The 25938-nt window shown below is 51.8% G+C and overlaps 3 protein-coding genes across 8 annotated transcripts in view; 2 read left to right on the forward strand and 1 right to left on the reverse strand.

Moving 5' to 3' along the window:
- The first annotated feature begins 1801 nt into the window (after positions 1-1801).
- On the forward strand, positions 1802-15940 carry CC2H21orf58 (chromosome C2 C21orf58 homolog). Of its 3 annotated transcripts, XM_060640675.3 has the most exons (8): positions 1802-2044; positions 3126-3186; positions 4362-4435; positions 5241-5408; positions 7571-7682; positions 13916-14037; positions 14570-14742; positions 15147-15940. In XM_060640675.3, exons 1-8 carry the CDS (start codon positions 1985-1987, stop codon positions 15190-15192), a joined length of 816 nt encoding a protein of 271 aa, XP_060496658.1. In that variant the 5' UTR covers positions 1802-1984; the 3' UTR covers positions 15193-15940. The 3 variants fall into 3 exon arrangements, with proteins under 3 accessions (XP_060496658.1, XP_078308774.1, XP_078308775.1); XM_078452648.2 differs by lacking the exon at positions 1802-2044 and having other exon boundaries at positions 2911-3186; XM_078452649.2 differs by lacking the exons at positions 1802-2044; positions 14570-14742 and having other exon boundaries at positions 2911-3186.
- A 103-nt stretch (positions 15941-16043) lies between these two features.
- Positions 16044-25781, reverse strand: YBEY (ybeY metalloendoribonuclease). 4 transcript variants are annotated; one of them, XM_060640676.3, is made up of 6 exons: positions 25606-25712; positions 24711-24961; positions 22195-22323; positions 21116-21184; positions 19649-19753; positions 16044-17650 (listed from the first exon to the last, which is right to left on the reverse strand). In XM_060640676.3, exons 2-5 carry the CDS (start codon positions 24918-24920, stop codon positions 19667-19669), a joined length of 495 nt encoding a protein of 164 aa, XP_060496659.1. In that variant the 5' UTR covers positions 24921-24961; positions 25606-25712; the 3' UTR covers positions 16044-17650; positions 19649-19666. The 4 variants fall into 4 exon arrangements, with proteins under 4 accessions (XP_060496659.1, XP_060496661.1, XP_060496660.3 ...); XM_060640677.3 differs by lacking the exon at positions 16044-17650 and adding an exon at positions 21620-21680; XM_060640678.3 differs by lacking the exon at positions 16044-17650 and having other exon boundaries at positions 18910-19753; positions 25606-25781.
- MCM3AP (minichromosome maintenance complex component 3 associated protein) overlaps positions 25761-25938 on the forward strand; it is a 55117-nt gene continuing 54939 nt past the window's right edge. Inside the window, exon 1 of the mRNA XM_060640672.3 lies at positions 25761-25875. The gene's annotated coding sequence lies outside the window, so the exon portion shown is untranslated. The remainder of the gene's footprint in view (positions 25876-25938) is intronic.

The raw sequence follows: 25938 nt of genomic DNA on the forward strand, positions 1-25938 counted from the left end.
ATCAAGGTCAAAATCAACAGTGATAAGTCAAGGTGACCACAGGCACCCTGGATGTGACGTGATGATGATGGCACTTTATCTCTGTGGTCTTCCTCCCATCAACCCAAACCCCAGTCCAATCATGAGAAAACATACAAACCCCACGAGTAGAGGACACCCTACAAAATGCCTGACAAGTGCTCCTCAAAACTGTCAAGGTCATCAAAAGCAAGAGGAGTCTTTCTTTTTTTTTAAATTTATTTTTAACGTTTATTTATTTTTGGGACAGAGAAAGACAAAGCATGAACAGGGGAGGGGCAGAGAGAGAGGGAGACACAGAATCAGAAGCAGGCTCCAGGCTCTGAGCCATCAGCCCAGAGCCCGACGCGGGGCTCGAACTCACGGACCGCGAGATCGTGACCTGAGCTGAAGTCGGATGCTTAACCGACTGAGCCACCCAGGCGCCCCAAAAGCAAGAGGAGTCTAAGGGGACATGCTGACAAATGTCATATGATGTCCTGAAATAGAGAAGGGATGTCAGGCAAAAAAAAAACAAAAAAAAAAAAAACGGAAATCAAAGGAAGTATGGACCATAGTTAATGTATCGGTCTAGATTCATTGATTGTAGTAAAGGGTAACAAACCAATATAAGATGTTAATAATAGGGGAAGCCATATGTGAGAATGCTATTTACCATCTTCTTGATTTTTCTGTAAATCTAAGTTTTAAATGACTTTAAATAAGTAACTTTAGTTTTTTAAAAACAATTTAAGGGACTTTCAGCCAGATTTTTGCCATCTGATACAAGCTGCATTGAGGAGGGGGGCTGTAAGTGTGCCGATACTCCACTCTCACCCCAGCCCCAGATCGCTGTCACGGGCTCCAATAGCAAATCTGTTATGTCCACTTCATGAGCCGGGTGGCTTAACTTGCAAATCTGAGATGTAAAGCCCATACAAATGAAGGGCCGCTTGTATCAGTTTTGTGCCCTGCCTTCTGTGTGAAGGATCATTTATAAAAGGCTCCCCTTATTGGATGCAATCCCGCCCCACCCTCAGCCCTCCAGACATGCACTCCAGCCACCAACTCCTGCCCTGACCAGGGGTCTTGTCCCTAGGTGTTCCCGCCCCTCTCTGGGCTGGGGTCCCCCTCAGAGCAGCCCCAATGCTGGAATCACACCCCCGCCTGAAGCAGTGGTAGCTCCGCGTGACCCTGTGTCCTCCCAGGCGATGGCTAGGTGCCTGTGGGGTGGACCCACCGAGAACCCCCACCAGGGAAGCCCCCTAGACGTGTCATTGGCCAGCTCCCTTGTGCCCCTTCTGCCCCTCAGAATTTCCTGAAATCTGCAGGGAGGTGGTGCCCCCACCTGGTCCAGGCTTTACTCCCATCTGGCTCTGAGGGTCCCTAGAAGGGGTTGGGGGCTTGCCAGCCTCCAGGAGGCTGCAACGGATGAGGGGTTGGTAGGCCCCCGTGGCGCATGGGGAAGGATGCAGCTGTCCCCTACCCTATACTCTTCCGGGCTCAGTTCTGGAGTGGGGGCAGTGCATGGGGGGTGTGGATCAGGACTGTCCTCCCCCCAAAACTTCACTCTGTCCCTCTGGCCTTAGCCACTGCTCCTTGCCTTCCCAATAAGCCCTACCTGGCTACACCTGGAGATTAGCAGTGTTTATAGGTAACCGCTGCGTGGGGCCTCCGTGGGGCTTGGGAAGGACTCTCAGTGGAAACCCAGCAACCTGGGGCCTTCCTGTGTCTACACTGCCTAGCAACTGCCAAGGCAATGCCGGTGTTGGCTCCCGACGCTGTAGTCCAGGGGGATGGGGCCACCCTCTCACATGCTCCAGCAGAGGCCAGTCTCCAGGAGGTAAACCGAGCCCAGCTCAGGAATCCTTCAAAGACACCAGGGTTGGGGCTGCTTCTGTCCAGTTGAGCAGTTCTTTCTTCTAGATACCCTGAAAACCAGGGAGGGAGTTGGGCCTGGTGGCGTCCCTCCTCTTACAGTCCAAGAATGCTGGACTCCTCAGTGGCAGATGCAATGACCCGCCTGACCCTAAAACTCTTAGAGAAGGTAAGACGGGGGAGGCGGGGTAATCGTGTTTTTAACAACTTGTCAAAGAAGCACAGATACACAAGGTAAGTTATACCTGTGAGTATACTCCTTCCAAAGCAAAATGCTTTGCAATGGTTTTCAGCCTCATCATGAAGGACTATGGTTTCTTGGGTATTTTTCTCTGCATTTATGCAGAATCAACTATGTTCTTCTGGCAGTTTCTCAGCCAGGAGGTTGTTTGCACCCCCAGGCCAGAACATTTCCAGGGTCCCACAGAACTCCCCTGCAGAGCCTCCCAGCTTTAGTGTTTGAGAGAAGCCAAGCCCTGACCGATGCAGGATCCGAAGCCTCATAGGCTGGCCCTGGGACCCATCCTGAGACCCTCTCCTCCCCTGCAGGTTCTGTTGGTCCCTGGCCAGCCTGCCCTCACAGGCACCCAGCTCAGTGCCCTTCCTTCCATGGGACCCGTGGGCCAACTTGGAGGGGCTGGCAGGAGTCACCCCAACATGGGCCCAGACTGTGCTGCTCAGCCCAGGGCTCGGGTGATCAGAGGTGGTCAGGGACACGGAGCTGGCCTAGGTCAAGCTCTTCAGAAAGCTGCTGCAAAGGGACCATACAGGGGTGCCTGGGCGGCTCAGTCGGTTAAGCACCCGACTCTTGATGTTGGCTCAGGTCGTGATCTCATGGTTTGACATCGAGCCCCGCATCAGGCTCTGCTCTGACAGCATGAAGCCTGTTTGGGATTCTCTCTCGTCCACTCTCTCTCTGACCCACCCCCCCCTCAAAATAAATAAACAAACTTTAAAGAGGAAGGGGCCTATATATCAGAGCACCTGCCCTTAGATTTCAAGGTGGAACGTGTGTGCGCTGGACAGAAAGCGTAGCCTGCACAGTCCCTGCGACAGTAAAGGTGACCCTTGCCACCTGCCCTGCACCTCTGTCGCTCAGCATGTCTTGTCCCCAGTCACCTCCATGTGGGACACTGGGCCCTTTGGACCCTCGGGGGGGAGGTCATTCCGGGAGCATAGGGGCAGATGCCCCTCATGCAGCGCAGACCCTGTCCACTCACACACTTTCTGTCCTGATCTTTTCGGCACAGAAACTGGAGCGAGAGCGTGAGAATGTGGAAAGGGATTCTGAGGACCCTCACTTTGTGCCAGGTAAGAGCCCCGGGCTGCTTGGAGCCACACAGGCAGGCACGAGACCTCCCCCCAGGTCCTTCCCTCCTACTGACAACAGCAAGACTGTCCTTACACTTTTCCCTCATACTCAGAATTGAAAGGCTTTCATTTTCATCTTTAACACACACACACACACACACACACACACACACACACACACACACCCAGGTGCTCTGCTGAGCACACCCTCATAGCTTATCACACCCTCACACAAACCCCAAGAGGGAATACATTCATCATTCCCATTTTGCAGATAAGGAAATAGAGGCCCAGAGAGATCTGATAATCTGCCCCGGTTGCCCTGCTCAGAAGTGGCCACATGTGGATCAGACCAACGTTGCTCTGAGCTTGTTCTAGGCCGGGTGGTTTGCAGGGCTCAGCCTGTCTGTCAAGTCATCACACCTTCAAATGCCCAGACCAGACACCCCTGTGTATCTGCCACACTGGCCTATAGTCAGACATTGAGGCCACAGGAACCAGGGGAGGGGACCACTCTGCCTGGTGCCAGTGTCCAGGTTCAGGAACATCTGGGTGAGGTGCTGGGGAGTCCCTGCAAAAACATCGTCTACTCTTCATCATGTGGATGTGCCCCTCTGGTGGTGGGGCTCTAGGCAACTTCCGAGGGCAGCAGGCAGAGCCCAGGACTCAAATCCAGACAGGAATTTCCAAACCAGGTCACTGACCAACGAACCCTGGAATGGGCCAGGGCAGTGGGGACTCCCGGGGAACCCCCATCCCTCAGAGGACACGCTGCTATAGGCATCCTCTGCACTGGGGGTTAGGGTGGGGGTGGAGAATAGGTCTGCTGTGCCAGAGGAGGGATGGCCAGAGCCAGCCTGGGATCCACCAGACCTCGTTCGGAACGCCCTCTTGAGGGGGACCCCTCCCTCAGGATGCTGCAGATGACATTACTGAGGCTTGGTGGACCACACCAGCCTCCAGGCTGCTTGGGGCCCCCCGGGGCTCCGGGTGGCAGGAGGCCAGGCTCATGGCCCAATTGCGCTCACTACCAGGACCAGTGAGGCCTCCTCCCTCTCCCCAGTGTCCAGCAGAGCCTCTGTGACAGGGGCAATGCGGTGCTCGGGCCCCGAGTGGAAACCTGCACGAGAGGACTTGCAGCTCATTTCCAGAAATAAGATGATCATTCCCTGCAGGAAATGAGGACAGGCCGGATGCAGCTGTACTGAGTGCTCTGAGGAGGAGGAAAGACCTTCTGCAGAGACTCCGGGTAGGCCGGTGTCCTGTGCCGCGTGGAGCTCTGGGGCTGAAGCTGGGGGCTACCGGGCCCAGGCCGGAGGCACAGGGAGGGCTTCCTGGAGGAAACGCTGGTTCCCTGAGGTCTGTTGACTTGTGGGTGGGTGACTGACGGATCCTGAGCAGCCAGGAGACTGCGCACCTAATCACAGAAGAGAAAGCAAGATATGCACGCACGTGTTCTCTAGTCGGGAGTGTTAGCTGAAAAACCCTGCTTTGGTTGCACGTATCCACGCTGGAAGTGCTGTGCCAAGGACCCAGTTCCTACAGGAGGTGGGATTTTAAGACGGCCAAGGGCCTCCTCCAGTCTAAATGCACCAGCAATAGGGAGTGACCGTGGGAAGCGGCAGATGGCATCCACACGGACGGTTATGATGAAATACTGCTTTGTGGTGATGCTGGAAAGAGAGAACATCCTCTGTTGACGGGGAGAAAAGCACAGCCGGACACTAGTTCATGTTTTTTCATAAAACATGGACGGACAGGCTGAGCCAGAAAGAAGCATTATCCTCCCCCCCCCCGTGCAAAAAGGTTTGTCGTCATGTGTCCCCCACACGCAGAGCCCGGCTCCCGTCCCAGAGAGGCTGTGCTCTTCGCGGGGCAGGTCAGCAGTGCCGGGCGGCCCTGAGGCCCGCCCCGCACGGAGGACCACACTTCTGTGCGTGGGCTCTGCTGTGCCAGGCGGGGTGGGGACGCCCCTCCCCCGTCTCCCCCCTTCGTGTCTGCGTGTCTGCGGCGCTCCCTCCCTGGGTGCAGCGGGCCCTGCGTTGGTGTTGCAGGAACGGCACCTCCTGGAGGAGGTGTCCCAGCCCCGAGCCCCGAGCGGGGTGAACAGAGGAGGAGCCTGGGGATCAGCACTGCCCCCAGAGGTGCCCCCGGTGGGCATCCGTCCTGCTGTCTCCCCACCCCCGCCAGCCCTGGAGCCACCACACATCATCCAGCACTCGGTAAGTCTTCGTGATGAACCGGGGGCGGAACCAACATGGGGAGGATGCGGGGCCCACAGAGCCCAGTTCCTTCCTCGAGGCCCACCTCGGCGGCATTATGAACGGGCTCTGAAGAGGGTGGGTCAGCTAGGAGCCAAGAGTGGCTGCGTGTCCCATGTCCCAGGCACCGTACAGGGACCTCCGTGGCTCCTCTGTGCAACCCTCACAGGTGCCCTGACAACTGGCTTTGGGGAAGGGGTGGTCTCATCCCCCTCATTACAGATGAGAGGCTGGGGTCTCCATTCAGCCTTCCTGACTGCCAGGTCCTAACCTGTGCACCAAGAACAGAAGTATTCAGCATCAGGAGGGCCCTGAATTTGGGGAAGAAGTGTGTCCACGCTTTCTCAAAATTTCATAATGACCAGGGGAGCCTAAGACCCTAATTTCAAGGGCAGAATTTTATTTTTTATACCTACATATTTAATTTTTTTTAATATTTATTTTTGAGAAAGAGAGAGACAGAATGTGAGACAGAGGGAGACAGAGAGAGAGAGGGAGACACAGAATCCAAAGCAGGCTCCAGGCTCTGAGGTGTCAGCACAGAACCCGACATGGGGCTCAAACTCACGCACCGCGAGATCATGACCTGAGCCCAAGTCAGAAACTCAACCAACTGAGCCACCCAGGTGCCCCAATATATACATACATATTTTAAAGTTTATTTCTTTACTTTGAGAGAAAGCGCACACACAAGCGGGGGAGGGGCAGCCAGCGAGGGAGAGAGAGAATCCCAAGCAGGATCCATGCTGTCGGCGCAGCGCAGAGCCTTAGGCAGGGCTCGAACCCAAGAGCCATGAGATCATGAACTGAGCAGAGATCAAGAGTCGCCCAGTGAGCCACCCAGACGCTCCAAGGGCAGAATTTAAAAAGGTAAAAGAGTGGTCCAATTTTGAGGACCTCATACCTTTATTCGGCCTCTGGGTTGTAAGCAAAGGAAAGGAACTGACTTTCTTCAGCAAAAGGGAATGTGTTGGAGGGCAGGTGAGTGCAGGGGAAGGACAGAAATCTGGGACATGACACGTAAAAGCCTGGCTCTCCTGGCTCGTGAGACCATGTCTTAGTCTGCTAGGGCTGCCATAACAAAGTGCCACAAACCAGGCAGCTGAAACAGCAGAAATTCATTTTCTCACAGTTTTGGAGTCTGGATGTCCAAGATCAAGGTGCCAGCCAATCAGGTTCCTGGAGAGAGTTCTCTTCTGGCTTGCAGACAGCTGCCATTTCACTGTTGTCACATGGCAGACAGAGAGTTCCCTAGCATTTCTTCCTCTTTAAAAAAAAAAAAAAAGTTTAATGTTTATTTTTGAGAAAGGGTGAGCACAAGCCGGGCAGGGGCAGAGAGAGGGGTGACAGAGGATCTGAAGCAGCGGGCTCTGTGCTGACAGATGAGAGCCCGATGCGAGGCTCAAACTCATGAGCCATGAGATCATGACCTGAGCCAAAGCTGGCCACTTAACCGACTGAGCCACCCAGGCGCCCCATCCCTTCCTCCTTTTTTGAGGATACCAGCCCCATTGGACTAGGATCTCACATTTATTACCTCATTTAACCTTGTATACCTCTTCACAGGCGCTATCTCCAAATATGGTCACATTGGAAGTTAGAACTTCAACATACGAATTTGGGGCTAGATACAAATATTTATAACACGCCATGTCCTATGTGATACCTGGACTCAATCTATTCAGCAATCTATTCAATGTGTTGGGTTAACCAGTTAAGTTCCTCTTGGGGGTGCCTGGGTGGCTCAGTTGGTTGAGCATCCAGCTCTTGATCTCAGCTCAGGTCTTGATCTCAGGGCTGTGAATTCAAGCGCCGTGTTGGACTCCATGCTGTGTGTGAATCCTACTTAAAAAGATAATAAAGTTCCTTTTGGATGGATGGATAAATGAATGGATGGGTGGGTGGGCAGATGGGTGGGTGATGGATGGGAGAGTAGAGAGATGGGTGGGCGGGCAGGTGGATGGTAGGTAACTAGGTGGGCGGACTTGTGGGTGAATGGATGGGTGGACAGGTGGATGGGTAGGTGATGGATAGGTAGAGATGGATGGTTAGGTGGGTGGGTGGATGCTGTAGAACTCTCTCCTAGGGCACGTTTAAGAAACTAATCATCTGGCTCTTTTTAGGTCCCCCAGCCTCCTGCCACCGTTATTCAACAACTACCTCAGCAGCCACTCATCGCACAGATTCCCCCACTCCAGGCCTTCCCCACTCAAAGGTCAGGAAGTATTAAGGAAGGTAAGTGTTCCAGGAATGCAAACTGGTACAGCTTCTCTGGAAAACAGTATGGAGGTTTCTCAAAAAATTAAAAATGGAACAACCTTATGACCCAGCAATTTCACTGTCAGGTATTTATCCAAAGGATTCAAAAATGCTGACTCAAAGGGGCACATTCACCCCAATGTTTTTAGCAGCATTATTGACAATAGCCAAATTATGGAAAGAGCCCAAATGTCCATTGATGGATGAATGGATAAAGAAGATGTGGTGGATAAAGAAGATGTGGTACACACACACACACACACACACACACACACACACACACACACACACACGATGGAGTATTACTCGGTTATCAACAAGAATGAAATCATGCCACCTGCAATAACGTGCATGGAACTAGAGGGTATTATGCTAAGTGAAGTAAGTCAGTCAGAGAGAAACAAATATCATATGATTTCACTCATATGGAATTTAAGAAACAAAACAGATGAACGTATGGGAAGGGAAGGAAAAACAAGATAAAAAGAGAGAGGGAGGCAAACCATAAGAGACTCTTCAATACAGAGAACAAACTGAGGGTTGCTGGAGGGGAAGTCGGGGGGGATGGGCTAAATAGGTAAAGGGCATTGAGGGCACTTGTTGGAATGAGCACTGGTGTTATATGTAGGGGATGAATCACTGGATTCTACTCCTGAAATCGTTACTACACTGTATGCTGACTAACTTGAATGTGAACAAAATTAAAAACTTTTTGACAAAGGAAGGTAAGTGTCCCCTATTAATACTGTTATGGGTTTACAAAATTCTCTATCGAAACAAAAAATATTTTTGAAAACAGGATAGTCATTTAGGGTCAGCTTTTGGCTATTCAACTGAAGCTATATATTAGCAACATGAAAATAATTTTAAGTTTAAGAAAAGTTATCTCGTATGATGGATATTGCCAATGGAAGAAAACAAGAACCAGGAACTGAGTGGAAGGGGCTCCAATCCCAGCTCATCTGATTATTAGCTATATGAACACCTTGGCTAAATTGTTTCTCCTTTTAAATGAGTTTTAAATATTTGAGATTAAAACCACTTTATCGAGATGACAAATTGCACACATTTAAAGTGTCCAGTCTGATGAGTGCGGACAGACGTGTATTTCCATGAACCCATCACTAATGGAGCAGTGAGCACGCTTACCCCCCAGAAGCTTCCTCCCTGACAACTAATGGTATGAGGGTCTAGGAGCAGACCTGCATGTGGAATCCTCTGGTCAGTGTTCTCCATTCTGTCCCAGTGACTAAGAGAACTGGTTTCGTTACCGTAGCTCCATCCAAGGTTGTAATGTGTGCCGGGCCTGGCGCAGAGGCTGCCCCGTGACTCAGCCAGGGGTGCTGTCCACGCTGCGGCCCCTAGAAGGTGCCCAGGAGCTGCTGAGCACGGCCCGGCCTGTGCGCTCAGAGGCGATCCTGCTAGGGCTCTCCATCCCTCTTTGCTGGTTTTTCCAGATGAACCTTAGTGGTAGTCTGTCAGGTTCCAAAGGCAAACCGAGCGAAACCACGTGTGTGCGAATGCCTGTATGCCTTCCGAGAGAAAAGGTGTCATTAAAAATCAGTGGTAGGGGCACCTGGGTGGCTCAGTCGGTTAAGCGGCCGATTTCGGCTCAGGTCATGATCTCAGTGGTCTGTGAGTTCGAGCCCCGTGTCGGGCTCTGTGCTGACAGCTCAGAGCCTGGAGCCTGTTTCAGATTCTGTGTCTCCCTCTCTCTGACCCTCCCCTGTTCATGCTCTGTCTCTCTCTCTGTCTCAAAAATAAATAAACGTTAAAAAAAAATAAAAAAAAAATCAGTGGTAAAAAATGGAATGTGTGATACGTGCCTAGCTATTTAGACAAATTAATGTCAGGCCTCCAACTCCTTATACCAAAACAAATTTCAACCAGATCAAGTATTTGAATGTAAAAATATGAACTCTCAAAAGTACTCTAACAACCACTTTGGAGAACTGGTGGTCTTTTTAAAAATTGCAATATCATAGGGGCGCCTGGGTGGCGCAGTCGGTTAAGCGTCCGACTTCAGCCAGGTCACGATCTCGCGGTCTGTGAGTTCGAGCCCCGCGTCAGGCTCTGGGCTGATGGCTCGGAGCCTGGAGCCTGTTTCCGATTCTGTGTCTCCCTCTCTCTCTGCCCCTCCCCTGTTCATGCTCTGTCTCTCTCTGTCCCAAAAATAAATAAAAAACGTTGAAAAAAAAAATTTAAAAAAAAAAAAAAAAAAATTGCAATATCATAGACCGTATTCCTTGTACTGTGCCTTTTATTCCCATGACTTACTCACCCCATAACTGGAGGCCTGTATCTCTCTTGCCTTCACCCATTTTCCCCAACTCCTCCTCCCCTCCAGCAACCATCAGACTGTTCTCTGCATTTATGGGTCTGATTCTGCTTTTTTTCCTTTCTTTTGGTTCCCTTTATTGGGCCTTAGTACAAAGTTGAGCAAGTGGCATCTTGAGCTCCTTCTCCCCCAGCGACAGGAACCGGGAATAGCGTTGCTCCCCTCCTCTGGCTCGGCTGTTACTGCTCCCTATTTGTCCTCTGGGAAAACTCCCTAGTATGATTTCATACAGAAATACTGTTTGAACTTACCTGGTCTTTCCACTTACCTTTGTTGAATCTCAGACCGCCCTTCTGGAATTGACTTCTGTCATGTTGAAATCCTTTCCAAGTTCATTTAGAACAGACTCTGGAAGCTCCCTCTGTGTTTGCTTTCTGGCAAATGTTTTTATCCTCCCCCCACCCCTTTTTTTTTTTTTTTAACATTTATTTATTTATTTTTGAGAAAGAGCACAAGCCCGGAGGGGCAGAGGGGGAGAGACAGATCCCAAGCAGGCTCTACACTCAGTGTGGAGCCCGTCACAGGGCCTCATCCCATGACTGACCGTCAGATCACAACCTGAGCCAAAATCGAGAGTCGGATGGATGCTTAACTGCCTGAGCCACCCAGGCGCCCGAATTTCCCCTTGTTCTTAAATACCAGTTTAGCTGGATATTCAGATCTAGATTGTTATCTTCTCTCAACACTTTCTGAGGACCCTTGTGATTACATTGGGCTAACACAGATAATACAGGATAATCTCTTCATCTCAAGATTCTTTCGTAAAAATTAATCAATTTAAAAAGTTGTAGGGGTGCCTGGATGGCTCAGTCGGTTGGGTGTCCGACTGCGGCTCAGGTCATGACCTCACAGTCCGTGAGTTCGAGCCCCGCCTCGGGCTCTGTGCTGACAGCTCAGAGCCTGGAGCCTGCTTAATAGATTCTGTGTCTCCCTCTCTCTCTGACCCTCCCCCGTTCATGTTCTGTCTCTCTCTGTCTCAAAATAAAAAACGTTTAAAAAAAATTAAAAATAAATAATTGTAAAAAAACCCCATAAAACTTAGCATCTTACACGTTTAAGTAGTGTTAACTAGATTCACATTGTTGTGCAACAGATCTGTAGGACTTTCCACCTTGCAAAACTGAAACTGTATCCATTGAACAACTCCCCACTTCCCCTTCCTACCAGCCCCTAGCCCCCACCATCCTACTCTCTTTGAATTGGATTACTCATATGAGAGGAATCATAGAGCGTTTGTCCTTCTGTGACTGGCTTATTTCACCTGGAATAACATGTCTGAGGTTTATCATGTTGTGGCAGATGTCAGAATTTCCTTCCTTTTTAAGGCTGAATAATACTCCATCATATGGATGGACCGCCTTCGCCTGCCAATGGATGCTTGGATTGCTTCCATCCTGAGACTCTTAAAAACATCCCTTTTACCATGTAATGAAACACAAATCACAGGATCCAGGCATTAGGATATGTACCTGTTGGGGTCTATCATTCAGCTGACCACACTATCCAATCATGTTATTATCCCACAAATTATGGGCCCATTCTTTTGGGGTTGGGTGTTCCAGTGTTTTCTGGCTGGTGCCACCACACGGTCTTATCTTGTGGTGAATGGGCATGTACATTTCTGGGGGCACATGCCTAGGGATGAGATGTTTGGGTTAGGAAATACTGCCAGAAAATTTTCCAAAGTGGTAGTATCTGTTTACACTTCATAGGAGGGAATGTCATGGTGGGCAGATCATGGTAGCTCATTCTGATTTTAATTTGCACGTTATCTTGTCATATATTTATTGGCTGTAAACATCCTTTTTATGAAGTGCCCATTCAAGTATTTTGCCCATTTTTCTTTCAGGTCATCTGCCTCTCTCATTGGTTCATGTATTCTAACATGGATCCTTTTTGATACATGTAAAGCAGACGTTAAGTCTTTTTGTGGCCTGCCTTTCCCTTTCTTCGTCGTGTCTTTGGATGAACATGTTTTTAAGGCTTTTTCCTTTATGAATTAGTGCCTTTTCTGTCCTGTTTAAGAAATCTTTACCCACTAAAGGTCATGGAGATGTTCTTCTACAGTTTTGTTTCCTTTTCTCATTTAGATTTATGACCCCCCTGGAATAGATTTTGTGTACTATGAGTTAGGGATTGGTGTTATCTCTTGTCATGGGTATCAATTTGGCCCTGTGCCATTGGTGAAGACCCTAGCTCCCTGCAACACTGATGTGTGTCCCTTATCCTCAGGCAATAACATGGTGTGAGGCCCTTTCTGGACTCTTCTCCTCCAATCTTTCCTCAGTGGGAGGGAATCCCGGGGCTGGTTGGGGAAGCTTCCCTGAAGGTGGTGGGAAGCTTGTTGCCTCAGAATGGGGCTGCCCAGGCCCAAACTCACGTGGGTCCCCTCAAGGGTCTTTGCCCAGAATGGAGCTGCCAGACTCAGCCTCTCCACTTTCTTATCTTGCAGGCATAAGAGTTCCCACAGCTTTGTTGCCATGGGAATCTGGGTCTCTGCCCCACCCCCATTGCTCCCAGGCCTGGGGCAAAATCTGTCAGTCAAGGGTCTCCAGAGAAGCAGAACCAACAGGATGTGTCTAGAGAGAGAGAAAGATGTATTTTGAGGAATTGGCTCATGTGATTACTGAGGCCTGGCTAGCCCAAAAGGACTGCTGCCTGCTGCCCACCCCAGTCCTGCCACGCCTGCAGGAGCCCCCGCCCCAGGCCGCCAGGCCCCTCTGCTTTGACTGGGAATGTGAGTGGTTTCTGGGACTGTCTGTAGGGAGGCCGACAGAGCCTGGGGCTGCCTCATTTCTAGGGCCTGGCTGCTGTGAAAGAACTCATGTTTACCTCTCACACTGACAAAAACGCACCTGTTTCATAGTATCCAGAAATGGTGAATGTGTTCGTTTCTTGGGGTGGCTGTAAGAAGAACCACAGGCCTGGGGGCTTAAAACAATAGAAATGTACTTTCTCTCACTCTGGAGACCAGAATTCTGAAATCCAGGTGGCCACGCGGCCAGGCTCCCTCCACAGATTCCAGGGGAGGGTCCATCCAGCAGTGGCGCTAGGCAGTCCTGGCCTGGCCGCGTGGCTCCCTTCTCTGCCTCATCTCCACGTGGCCTCTCCTCTGCTGTCTCAAACCTCCTCTGCCTCTCTTTGTGAAAACACTTGTCCTTGAATTTAGTGCCTACCTGGATAATTCAGGATGATCTCAAGATTCTTATTACACCTGCAAAGATCCTTTTTTTTTTTTTAAGACCCTTTTCTAAATAAGGTCACATTCAGAGGTCTTGGGGATTAGAACGTGGACACACCTTTTGGAGGCCACCATGCAGCACAGGTGGACGTGAAGAAGCCGATAGGAGGGGTGCAAAGTGGAGCAGCCTCTCGGGAGCCCAACTGGACACGTGCGACATTTTATCTTATTTTTAATTTTTCTAATGTTTGTTTATTTTTGAGACACACACACACACACACACAGCATGAGTGGGGGAAGGGCAGAGAGAGGGGGAGACACAGGATCCGAAGCAGGCTCCAGGCTCCGAGCCGTCAGCACAGAGCCTGACGTGGGGCTTGAACTCATGGACTGTGAGATCATGACCTGAGCTGAAGTCGGACGCTTAACGGACTGAGCCATCTAGGCGCCCCGTACATGTTAAAGCACATACATCCTCCAACCTAGAAGCTTCACACCTCAGAACACGCACCCCCCCCCCCCCCCCCGGCCGAGCCCTGCACAAAGACACCTGTGCTGAAAGGGCTTCTTGCTGATAGAGAGCTGCATCTGTCTCAACAAACGGGATGCTCTAAGGCTTTGTTCTCAGGAGTGGCCTGAGAATCTGCATGCAGTATGTGAATGACAGAGCCTCTCCCGCCTCTCCTTCAGACATGGTGGAGATGATGCTGATGCAGAATGCACAGATGCACCAGATCATTATGCAAAACCTGATGCTCAAAGCCCTGCCCTCTGGGGGATCACAGGCCGCCCCTCTGCATTCCACCCCACAGGTAGGCTCGGCTGGGGACGGGCACCAGGGCAAAGGAGACAGGCCAAATCAAAGCCAGAGGACCTGGGTGGCTTTTCTTCTGGAAGTCTGTGTATCTGTGCAACTCTGAGAAGCACATTTCTGACTCCTGGGTCCATGACCCGCTTGTGAATACCCCCTGCTCCCAGTCCCACCCAGATGCGGGATGAGTTCTGCATTTTGGGGCCCAGAAAGCTGTCTCGTAGAGCCGGGTGAGCTCTGCTGGAGCCTGGGCTTCTCCCCTCCCTTCCCTTCTTTCTTCCTATCTTTCCCTTGCCCCCCCCTCCTTCTCTTCCTCCTTCCCCCTCCTCTACCCCTCCACCCCAACTCCCTCTACCCTTCTTCTCTTTGATGCCAATCCTGGGCTCTGACCGCCCCCCCTCCCCTTAGTTAGAAAGCAGGCAAAGGGAAAAAGGTGGACCCAGGGAGCAGCCTTTGTCCCTGTAGAAACGGGCCAGTGTGTGTACTGTGCTGAGTACCCACAGCGGGTTACCCCTGTCCTCCTGTGAGCCCAGAGGCAGAAGCCGCCCTCCGTGCATCACCACCACCACTATGCACCCCCAGCCCGGCTGCAGGCCTCCCCGGCGGGTTACTCCATGTGGCCCCCAGTGGTCCCAGCCACCATCCCCCCACCTGCCTCCGGCTTCCTGCACCACATGGCCGGCCCCTCCTTGGCAGCCCTTAGTGGGTAAGTCAAGGGCAGCTTCTTGGGTCTGTGGAGCGGGAGTACCCTAGGGCCTGGGTGGTACCTCCCCACCCCTGCTGACAAGCCAGGGGACCCCCGTCTTTGTCAGGTCCGTAGGCTGTAGCAGGGAATTTGGAAAGGCCCTGCTGTCTTCCAGAGGGAGGCAGGTGGGTCTTTGGCAGGATCAGCCTGTGGTGGTCGAGGGTTGAAAATGGACCCCATGCCCACCTCCAGGGAAGCTGCTTGTGGCCTGGGTCATTTGTCCAGCCCAGCAGGAGTGGTGCTGGGAGTATGAGCAGGGCTGTGGGGACCCCCACCTGAGCTCTGGCAGCACGACTCACCTGTAGCATGGTGTCTGTAAGCCAGGCCAGGGCAGTAACTGCACCCCGATATCTTGGCTTTCCTAGGGTGGCATCTGATGGCATCCTGCCCACACAGGCTCCGGGCCTGTGAAACTCCACGCGTGGGCTCGGTAAGGAGCAGGGTCCCAGTTCCCCAGCAGGTGTGGTCGGGGAGGCCCGGCAGAGGCCTGAAGCCTCGGCCCTGGATGCTGGACTGCCAGGCATGAGGAAATACAGGGATTTCACCAGGAGGGATGGCCCAGTTAGCTGCATAAACCGTTAAACCTTCCTGTGGAAGAAATACCACAAACAAGTCAAATATGATGACGACTGGGAGGTCTGCCTGCCACGAGCGGCCGAGGTGAGGGCTCCTGCCAGTCTCAAGAAGTGAAGCAGACAGCAGGCGGGGATCTCTCGTGGGAGAGTATCTTTCCATGCGGGTCTGCGTGGCTCCTTCTACAAGTCAAACACCATGTTGAATGTGGTTCCTTTCGAAGATGGCTGAGGAAAGGGAGCTTTCTCTGCATTTGTTCCTTTTGGTTCTGTCAGGGCTTCTGGTGTGAACGTCACCTTTAGTTTTTCTTCATTTTCTGTGACTTTTTTTTTCTTGGTGGAATGATGTTCCCTTGACATGTTAGTATAATTTTCACATGAATGTCACATTTAAATGTTACAGCTGTTTTCATCTACCCCTTTTGGGAAAACCTATTTTCCCCAAGTTCTGCACCAGCGAGAGCCCTGCCTCCTTGGACCCTGCAGGCTCGTGGGATTTTGGCCCGGGGAAGGGGATGACCAAGTGGCGGTCAGGATGCCTCCAGGGCGGGAGGGCGGCAGGGGCCCCCACCACGTGCCTGGCACACGCATCTCTTGTGAAAGGCAATTAAACGTTTGACTCCATTGCTGATTTTCACATTGACTTTTTTTTTTATTAATTTTTTTAATGTTTATTTTTAAGAGACAGACAGAGCATGAGTGGGGGAGGGGCAGAGAGAGAGGGAGACACAGAAACCAAAGCAGGCTCAGGCTCCGAGCTGTCAGCACAGAGCCCGACGTGGGGCTTGAACACACGAACCGTGAGATCATGACCTGAGCTGAAGTTGGCCGCTTAACCGACTGAGCCACCCAGGCGTCCCAATGTTGATGCTTTCTAACATGGCTTTTCTCAACACAATTGGGTTTTATCTCTTAACACAATTATTAATTAAATACAGGGAGGAAGTTTAACAGAAGTTGGATGTCTTTGGATGGCCTGATAAATTGGAAAAACTCAGTTTTGTCTGTGTCTCGAGTGAGGAAAACCCAGTCCTTCCTCGTCAATGTCCTTTACTCACACATAGAACAGGCACTTCTGTCACTCCTAGTTACCAGTCCTCTCCGGCATCACCAGGATGTCCTGCCATCCAACTCGGTTCTGACACTGTCCACCTGCATGAGGATGAAGTCCCACAAGACCGCCCCCCACCTCCCTCGCCAGCTGCGAGTGCACTTGTCCCTGCTCCTGACCTGCTGGGTCAGGGAGCAGAGGTTCCCGTGACCCCCTCTTCAGGTTCGATTACTTTGTTAGAGCTGTTCACAGAACTCAGGAAACACATTTGCCAGTTGAAGGATGTGATAAGGGGTGGGGCAGGTCTGGGAGGGTCCCCTGCATAGGAGCCTCCACCACGTGGAGTTGGGGTGTGTCACCCTTTCAGTGTGGATGTGTTTACTCACTTGGAGGCTCTTGGGACCCTGCGCTACTGGGATTTATGGGGGCTTCCTCTCGTAGGCATGCCCGTGAGATAGACTAACTGCATTTCCAGCCCTTCTCCCTCTCTGGAGAATGGGATGGGAGGAAGGGGCTAAAAGTTAACAAGCTTCCAACCATGGCAGGTCTTTCTGGGGGCCCGGGGCCCCCCAGGAGCCCCTAAGAGTTGCCTCAGAACAAAAGACATGCCTATCACCCAAGAAATTACAAGGGTTTCAGGAGCCTTCGGTCCACAGGGATAAAGGAAACATCTTCCTGCATCGAGGAGCGTCCAGGTGCTGTGACAGGACAGAGCAAGGCACTACTGGGCATCAAGTGGGGTCACAGTTGATGTGGGGCACAGGGGTGAAGGCAGCCCTCACGGGAGCGGGGGTCCCCTTGGTTCTGTGCAGGCTGACCTGGGGACGCTAAAGAGGATACAGCAGGCCCTGGAAGAGAGCCGTGAACATGGAAGCAGTCACAACTTCTGACACTGCTACAAACCTGCCTGGGAGGGGGGTCTGAGCTCCAAGTGCCTGGAGCACGGGGTGGAGGCTGGCTGTGCAGAACGTGACTGTGTGCTGTAAGAGCTACAGGTTTGGTCTTCACCCCCACTTCTGTCCAGAGCCCCAACCCCCTGCAGTCCCCTGATCTGTGGCAGAGGTGGACAGAGGCGTGTATACCCTGCTCCAAAGTGGGGGCAGTGCTGTGGACTGAACCCTTAACCTGTGGGGTCTGCACAGACTCCTGGCACTTCATGTCAGAAGACGTATGAGTGAAGAAACCATTTTCTTCTCATGGCCGTGCCCTCCTGCCCCTTGGTGTGGGGTGCTGAGAAGTCGAAGACCTGTGAAACGAGATACCATGTAGGCCTGGCCTGGAGCCCAAATGTCCCAGCTGCTCTGCAGACTTACTGTGCCTCTAATCGAGACTCCAGTGTTTCCTGGCACTCAGGAGCTGAATCTGGAGACCACACAGGAGAGTAAAGAGCAAGAACCCAAGGGACCCCTGGAGCAGGAGGAAGGGCCTGTCCTGGCAGAGGCTGGGTTTGCAGAAGCTCTGGAATCAGGGCACTGTGGCCAGCTCAGGGCGGGCAGAAGTGTCCAGGGGAATGAGACAGCCGGGACAGAGCTCCATGGCTGGATGGGGCAGCCTTTTCTCAGATTTAGATCAGAAGGACACTGGCTTACATTCCCTAATGTTTTCAATGATATATAAAAACCCCTCTGAATCAATAAAAAAGAAAAACCAATACTTCACAGTGGAGGGGATGCCAATGAAAAGCCGGTCACTGCTGACAGGACAGATGCAGGCCAGCCTCAGTGCACACATGATGGGGGTGGGGAGTCTGGGTGCATGGGGGCTGGGGGCTGGACACCAAGGTCATTGCTATGGGCTGCAGGGGGGACGAGTGACCAGGCCCCTGGGAAGCACTAGGCATTGCCTGATAAAGCTGGATCCCTCACTCCCAGCCCCCAGCAGTTCTGTTCTGAGGCCCAATCCCTGGCAGATCTCCCGAGCCCCACGTGACCAGAGATGCATGGGGGTTGGCTGTAATGGAAGACCGGGGAGCATCCGAAATGCCTGCTGACAGGACAGGCAGGTCTCAGGACCCCTTCCTTCTCTTAAAAAGAACCGTAACACCAAGAGCTTTGTGGGGTCATCTTTGGTCTTTGCTGTTCGACTTTCCACTGAGAACCAGCTTCCCTGGCTACAGGCAGGCTGCGCAGAGCCCACGAGCACTCAGGAACACCATGAGCCCACCTCTGTGTCCCTGAGCGCCTGGGGAAAGTCCAGGTGGAGACATGGCAGATCCAGTGGGAAATGCATTTTCACCTTTTGAGATGGATTCATGGGAGAAACCAAATTCTCAGAATTGTAGCATCCTTGGTTTTGGGGCCAAAGAGTTCCCGAGAGGCTGTTTTATTGCCATGGCCTCTGCAGAGGTCACGGTACCGCTGCCAACACCGGTACCTGGGAGGTCCGAGCGATGGAGGCCCGGGCTGGCTCAGCCAGCAGCCCATGGTCTGCTCCCATGATGCCCTGGGCCCATGAGCAGCTCTGGGTGAAGGTCTGTGCCGCCTCCTGGGTTTAATATTCAGAGGACAAGGCAAGAAACACAGGAAAGAGGATGGCATGTGGCAGTTGGAGCTCAGGGCTCCCCTGGAGCCAGGAGACACTTAACTTCGCTCAGCGGGTGAACGGGGCCAACAGGGCTCGAGAGCTCCTGTCATGTCAGGAAAGAGGCCTTAGGTAGAGTCCACAGGCAAAGCTCTGAGCCGGGGCTGCAACCGCCTCACGAGATGGGACGGGTGGGAGATGGCTGCTGTGGGTCACGTGACTGAGGTGGTCCTGGGCCTTGCGGCCACCCTAAGGGTCAGCCTTGTGTCTCCCCTCATGAAGGTACCAGGTCACAGCACTCTTGAGGGGTAAGCGGGGACCGAATCCAACAGGGTTCCCGTAGGAAGGAGGGTGAGGGGCATGCCCGCCCTGGGCCGCCTGGTTGATTTTCCCGCGCAGGCTGCACAGGCAGGAGAGAGGAACGCCTCTCGCCAAAGGCAGAACCCCAGGCGGACGAAGTTCCTGTGCTCCACCTCTCCATTCTAAGAGTTTAGAACTATCTTATCTGCAATACTGAAAATAACATGTCTGCTGGCTTCCAAATGAAGACATGAATGGACATTACTTTTTATACTTAGTCACTTCTGCAGCCCCACGGGGCAGTAGCAACCAGCAGAGCTCTCAGTTTGGTGGCGTGCCTGGTCCTCAGGGCCCGAAGGTGAGGGTCCGTCTGCCCTCCACATGGTGTCCCTGTGTGCCGGAGAGTCCCTCAGGTGCCACTCACATCTTGGGCCTCCAGCAGTCAGAAGAGGCCCCTGCTTAGGGGCTGGAGACTGGTCCCGGTGCGCCGGCTCAGCTCCTCGAGAACCTGCTTTTCCTTCTGGTACATCTGAAAGAAGGGAATGGAAAGTGACTGTGGACTGCCTCATGGCCTGGCCCCAGGGGTGCCCTCTGGGGGAAGCCCGTCCCCATGGCTGTGGCATGAGGAGCCTCTGTTGTGTGGACTCTCCCAGATTCAAAGTGCAGGACCTGGTTCCGCTCACCTTCACCCAGCGCTGCACAGGGAGTATGGACATGCTGCCTGTGGGGTGACGGGTGGGGACAGCAGGAGGGACTGGGGGCCAGGGGCTGAAGTAGTAGCCCTGGGTAAAAGAAGATGAGTCCCTATTTGGAATTGCAGAACAGGCCAGACAAGTCAGTTGGGCCCAGAAAATGTGGGAGGGGGACACGTGAGGACAGCCCCTCCTGGGGGAAAGGGTGGTCAGTGCTTGCGGGGGGCAGGGGGGTGGGTGAGGAAGTCCCAGGAGGGCTGGGGTCCCTGCTGGCGGTGACAACATGGACTTTCCAAGATGCTGCCAGAGGGGGGCGAAGGGGCCTCATCAGGGTCAGTCTATGACTTGGAGGGGTATGGCCACAGGCGACCCAGCCTGAGATAGACTGGATGTGAGGACCACTGTATCAAGGACTCTTGTTAATTGAAAAAGTTTTTTGATGCCTTCCAGAGAACCCAATTATTTGACTACAGATATAACGTGAGTTTATTATTTTTTTTTTAATTTTTTTTTTTAACGTTTATTTATTTTTGAGACAGAGAGAGACAGAGCATGAACGGGGGAGGGGCAGAGAGAGAGGGAGACACAGAATCGGAAGCAGGCTCCAGGCTCCGAGCCATCAGCCCAGAGCCCGACGCGAGGCTCGAACTCACGGACCGCGAGATCGTGACCTGAGCCGAAGTCGGCCGCTCAACCGACTGTAACGTGAGCTTATTAAAAACAACATGTACATATACCAGCACACAACCTTATAAATGGGGTAGATACACTGGCACTTCTGAAGGATACAAATGGCTAAGTAACTTTACCCGATAGGTCCCTATCAGATGCCTGCATGATTTGAGTTCCCAACTGATCAATAACATCACAATTTCTCTTGTAAAGATTTTTTAACTTTAAGCCATTAGAGTTTTATAGAACTTACAGAATTTGGTCTCTCTATTCAGTCGTTCCTTTCAACAGTGAATAAGTAATACAGTTAGTAGCATTGGGGGAGCCCGATATTTTAAACACTGCTAGTCTTTTTTTGTGAAATAGGCTTTTATAAAATTCCTTAATTTACTGCCTTGTGTTTTGTTTTGTTTTGTTTTGTTTTCCAAATCTGGTCTTCATACTTGACTGCAGGAGATAGCTGGGCAGCCCCGGTTCTTGGTGTGCCCTCTTGTGCATATGGTGGAGGACCGGAGGACAGCTCCTACCTTCTGCCATTCAGCCTCCGTGCTGTGTGTGAAGCCCAGCAGGTGACAGAGCCCATGGGTGGCAGTCACCTGTCAGAAAAATTAAAAAGCTGTTTCACGGACTGATCACGAGCAGGCCATGTGCCAGAGGAGGAGAAGCAGGGAAGGCAGGGAGAACTCAGCCCATGCGTGGTGGGAGGTTAGGAACCCAGGGGTGGAGGGTACCTGGGGCTGTGAGGGGTGCCTACGTGCAGTGGAGTGCCGGCCAGGAGGAGAGTGGCTGGCCTAGCCCTGTCGTGGGGGGATGAGGGTGGTGGGAGCGGCGGGCCGGCCCTCCCCTGCAGGCACTGGATCTCTGGGGTGTGGCGGGGGTGCCGGAAGTGGATGCCCACCGCAGCCTGTGGGGTGCATGGCTGCCGGCCGCAGAGACCCTGGAGCCGAACCCCATGCTGAGCAGTCCTGTCTGTGCCAGGGCTCCTGCTCCCAGAAAGTCCACCCCCACCCCAGAAAGCAGGTCCCCAACACCTGTCACAATGGCTTTTGCTGGGAAGCTCTGCTTCAAGTCACACAGAAGCTCCAGGATCCCCTAGAGATAATTCAGGGGCTGTCTGGTCAAAGAAAAACACCTCAATCGAATCCATGAGGAAGTTAAAATACGATCGCTCTGCAGAACCACCCCTCCTTTCTTCTGCATCCAGCTGAGGAGAGTGGGATCCGGAAGGTCCTAGAGGCTACAATCCCATCTACTTTGACAGTTCTGTAAGGAGCTTATTCAGTAGGTCTGAGTTAGCTACACAGCCTGCTGAACTCCAGAGGTAAAAGGGAAAAACAAGGCTGTTTCCGGGAGCTTCTGACATGTTTCCTGTCCTCTCCTCTCACCCAACACTGCTCGGCTTAGGCTCTGCTCGGCTTAGGCTCTTCCCTCTCTCTGCCAGATGACGAGAGAGGGTACAGCCCCTACTCGTAGGTCTCCCTCCCCCAATAATCCTTGTCCCACACGGGAGGCAGTGGGGGTGCCGGCGTCCCACCCATGACCTCTTCCCAGGCCCGGGCAAAGGACACGGCTGCGGCATCAGGGGCCAGCACTCATTCCCACTTACGGTAAGGACGTCATAGTAATCCTCATTCCTTTTGCATTGCTGGAAGATATACTCCACTCCTAGGAAAATGTCACCCAAATTGTAGTCATCTGGAAAATCAGGCTGGGGAAGTTCACCTGCTTTTACATTCTATAAATGAGGAAAGACAGATTCGGAGAGCACGACCTCAGGAACACTAACCCGACAACAGGCCTACACATTTCATTCTGGAAGACCCCTACTCATCAGTCCCAAGGCAGGTGAGGGATGGGGGAACCACAGTAGAGCCACTGTTTACGAGTGACTTCAGATGTTTCTGATGTGGAGAACAAAGGCAAAAAAAACCCATTTCCTTACAACTTACAGCCTATTGACAGTCCCTTGAAACAGGCAGAGTGACTTTCCTCTATGAGCTCATCTGCCTCCATGATGACACTTTGCTAGGGGCAAAAGGCAACCTTAGCCTGACCCCCCAGGATCCTGTAAGCCTTCTTTAAACATATAGAAAATCCTTTAGAGGGGGGCCCGGATGCCTCAGTTTGTTAAGCGTCTGACTTAGCTCAGATCATGATCTCGCGGCTCGTGAGTTTGAGCCCTGCATCGGGCTCTGTGCTGACAGCCCAGAGCCTGGAGCCTGCTTTGGATTCTGTGTCTTCCTCTTTCTCTGCCCTTCTCCCGCTTGTACTCTGTCTCTCAAAAATAAATAAACGTTAAAAAAAAAAAAAAAGGAAATTCCTTTGGAAACTTCCTTCATCTCTAGTCCCCAAGATATAGGTTAGCCATCATCCTCCAAGCATATGGTCCCCTGATATATATTTGAAGGGTCTCATAAGTAAGGTTTTACAAGACAGAAGTAAATTAACTTCTTCTTACAATAGCTAACCCCCTCAGGGCTCTGGAAACCTTGTTTCCAAATTTCCTTGGAGGTTTCAGCTGTCCCTGACCCTCTCCTGACTTAAAAGTGTAAAATCAGTGACTCCTCACAACCCCAGTGCAGCTCTTCCTGCCCACGGGTCCTGTCCCTGTGCTTTAATAAAACTACCTTTTTGGCACCAAAGATGCCTCAAGAATTCTTTCTTGGCTGTCAGCTCTGAACCCCAACATTCCCACATCTTTTCCACCTTGTTAAAGGAGTTACTTTCCTTCTTTCATCCTTTCCAGTGCACACTCACACAAATCCACATCAGTCCAATTTTGTATTTCTGTTCTGTTTGTCATTTTGTCCTAAACAATCTTCCACATCTTCCTACATAAAACCAAAAAACCCCCAGTCTATTAATCTGAGGCCTGTTCACACTAAGCTAGTCACGTGTGGATGGGTATTTAGGGTGTTTCCTCCCCATCAGGAAAAAAAATCAACTGAACATTTAACATTTTTATAACATTGTGTTTTCTTCCTTTTCTTGCTTTACCATCCTTAAATGTGACACTAGTGGATTAAAGAGTACACATATGTTTCGGATGCTCTTGGAGTATATTGCCAAATTGCCTTCCAAAAAGGTCTGGATGCTGCTACTAATAATGGCTTTGAATGAGTCATTTCATGATGCAGCTCATACCTAATCACTATCTTTTATTGTTGAAAATATTTTTTCAGGGGCACCTGGGTGGCTCAGTTGGTTAAGCGTCCAACTTTGGCTCAGGTCATGATCTCACGGTTCGTGGGTTTGAGCCCCTCATCTGGCTTGGTGCTGACAGCTCGGGGCCTGGAGCCTCTTTGAATTCTGTGTCTCCCTCTCTCTCTGCCCCTCCCATACTCGTATTCTCTCTCTCAAAAATAAACATTTAAAAAAAGAAGAAAATATTTCTTCAGTGTTATTTTACATTTTCAGTGAAAATTTCAGTGTTATTAAAATTTTTCAACCCTACCATACTTGTTACGGAATCACACAGTTGCAGAAGCACTCACTCCCCTTCAAACTCACTGACGGTCTTCGGAAGGATGGCACCAATCGCTTTTTCTCCCTGGGTGATGGGTATTGGTCAATAGGGGCTGGTCATGCCGCACTCTACTCATGTGTACACTTTTTTTTTTTAAATGGTTATGATTTTGAGAGAGAGTGCAAGCAGGGGAGGGGCAGAGAGAGAGGGAGACAGAGAGAGAGGAGAATCCCAAGCAGACTCATGCTGTCAGCAAAGTGCCCAAAGAGGGACCCTAACTCACAGACCCATGAGATCATGACTTGAGCCAAAACAAAGAGCCAGACACTTAACTGACTGAGCCGCCCAGGCTCCCCTCATGTGTATATTTTAAAGTTCTCTCTTTTTTTTTTTTTTTTCAAGTTTATTTATTTATTTACTTAGAGATAGAGTGAGAGCAGGGGAGGGGCAGAGAGAGAGAGAGAGAGAGAGAGAGAGAGAGAGAATCCTAAGCAGTCTCCACATGGCGAGATCTTGACCTGAGCCAAAATCAAGAGTTGGATTCTTAACGGACTAAGCCACCCAGGTGCCCCTATTTTAAAGTTTTCAAAATAAAACTTAAAAATCAGAGTATTTACACCAGAAGGTGGGCCAGACAAGAGGAGAATACTTTTTACCTCATGAAATGGAAAGGAAAGCACATCTGTTGGCAGATTTTTCTCTCTGTAGATTTTATTAATGTGCTGAATACTCTTGTTGTCAACACAGATGACAGCCAGGTCAAATTTCTGCACCCCTAATATACTCCTCACAATCTCCAACTTCTTGCGAAGAGGCGCTCTCCTGATGGGGACAGCTCGTTGCAGATTTCTAAGCACCAAACTCATTTTCAGAACAACATGCCCTTTAGAAATGTTTAAAAAGGAGCCTGTGGTCAAAGTTTAAAAGAACACAAATCAGTAATTGAAAGTGTCAATAAATTCTATAAAAAACACATACAGACATCACATCATTTTATTTTGTGAAACTCACTGAAAAATTTAAGGGGATTTACATTTTACCATAAGAAAGATACAAAAATGAAGGAATATAATAGGAAGTCCTAGAGTCAGGCCTGCCAGAATGGAACAGCAGGTAGGAAATTAGGACCTGTAGTCAGGAAGGGGCCATTAATAATGAAACCGGGTTGGGGCGCGGGTGAGGAGGTGGAGGAAGAATACGGTGAGTTGTGAGGTGGCCTGGGGTTGTACAGGCTGGGGGGAGGGGGAGGTGTAGGGTGCTATAGGGTGAGGGGGAGTGGGGAGTGGGGAGGTGTGGGGTGAGGGGAGGGGAGGTGTGGGGTGATATGGGGGGGAGCGTGGGAGGGTGCTATGGAGAGGTGTGTGTGAGCCGAGGGGGAGGGGGAGGGCCGAAGGGCGTGAGTCCTAGGGGGACGGCGGGGGTGGAGGGGTGGGTCGGGGGCTTCCCAAGGGACCACTCAGCGTGGCACCGAGGCTCCCAACGCAGGCTACGGGCAGCACGCGGGGTGCGAACAACGCCTCACTTTAGAGAGAAAGCCACCGGCTCACGTACCAGGTTCGAAGCCAGGGGGGCCCCGTTGACATCCCGTGCGCCGGAAGCCCTCAGGCCTTCCGGCTGGAGGGCGGAACCAGAGTGTGGCGGAGTCAGTGTGGGGCCGAGCCGCGCGGAAGGGCCGGAAGTTGGTCCGTTGCGTTTTCTTTCCGCGGCGCGCAGCGAAGGCCTGGCTCCGGCGGCTGTGATCCGCGTCTGTGCCTCCGGCCGGGCGCCGAGGGGCCTCGGGGCGGCGGCAGGCGGCGGGTCTCCGAGTCCCTGAGCCGGATGGTGAGCGCGGCGTGGGGCCCGACCTGGGTGGAGGCCGCTTCCTTCCCCTGCGCCATCTCCCCG

This window comes from Panthera onca, chromosome C2, assembly GCF_046562875.1.
Source record: "Panthera onca isolate mPanOnc1 chromosome C2, mPanOnc1 haplotype 2, whole genome shotgun sequence".
Lineage (NCBI taxonomy): Eukaryota > Metazoa > Chordata > Mammalia > Carnivora > Felidae > Panthera > Panthera onca.

Coding starts and splice junctions, on each gene's coding strand:
- CC2H21orf58 (XM_078452648.2), top strand. CDS start 2,976: ATGTCTTGTCCCCAGTCACCTCCATGTGGGACACTGGGCCCTTTGGAC. Junction 7,683..13,915: donor GTCAGGAAGTATTAAGGAAG/GTAAGTGTTCCA, acceptor CCTCTCCTTCAG/ACATGGTGGAGATGATGCTG. Junction 14,038..14,569: donor CTCTGCATTCCACCCCACAG/GTAGGCTCGGCT, acceptor CTGTGAGCCCAG/AGGCAGAAGCCGCCCTCCGT.
- YBEY (XM_060640676.3), bottom strand. CDS start 24,920: ATGAGTTTGGTGCTTAGAAATCTGCAACGAGCTGTCCCCATCAGGAGA. Junction 22,324..24,710: donor TTTCCTTTCCATTTCATGAG/GTAAAAAGTATT, acceptor CCTCATTTATAG/AATGTAAAAGCAGGTGAACT. Junction 19,754..21,115: donor CGGAGGCTGAATGGCAGAAG/GTAGGAGCTGTC, acceptor CCCTTCTTTCAG/ATGTACCAGAAGGAAAAGCA.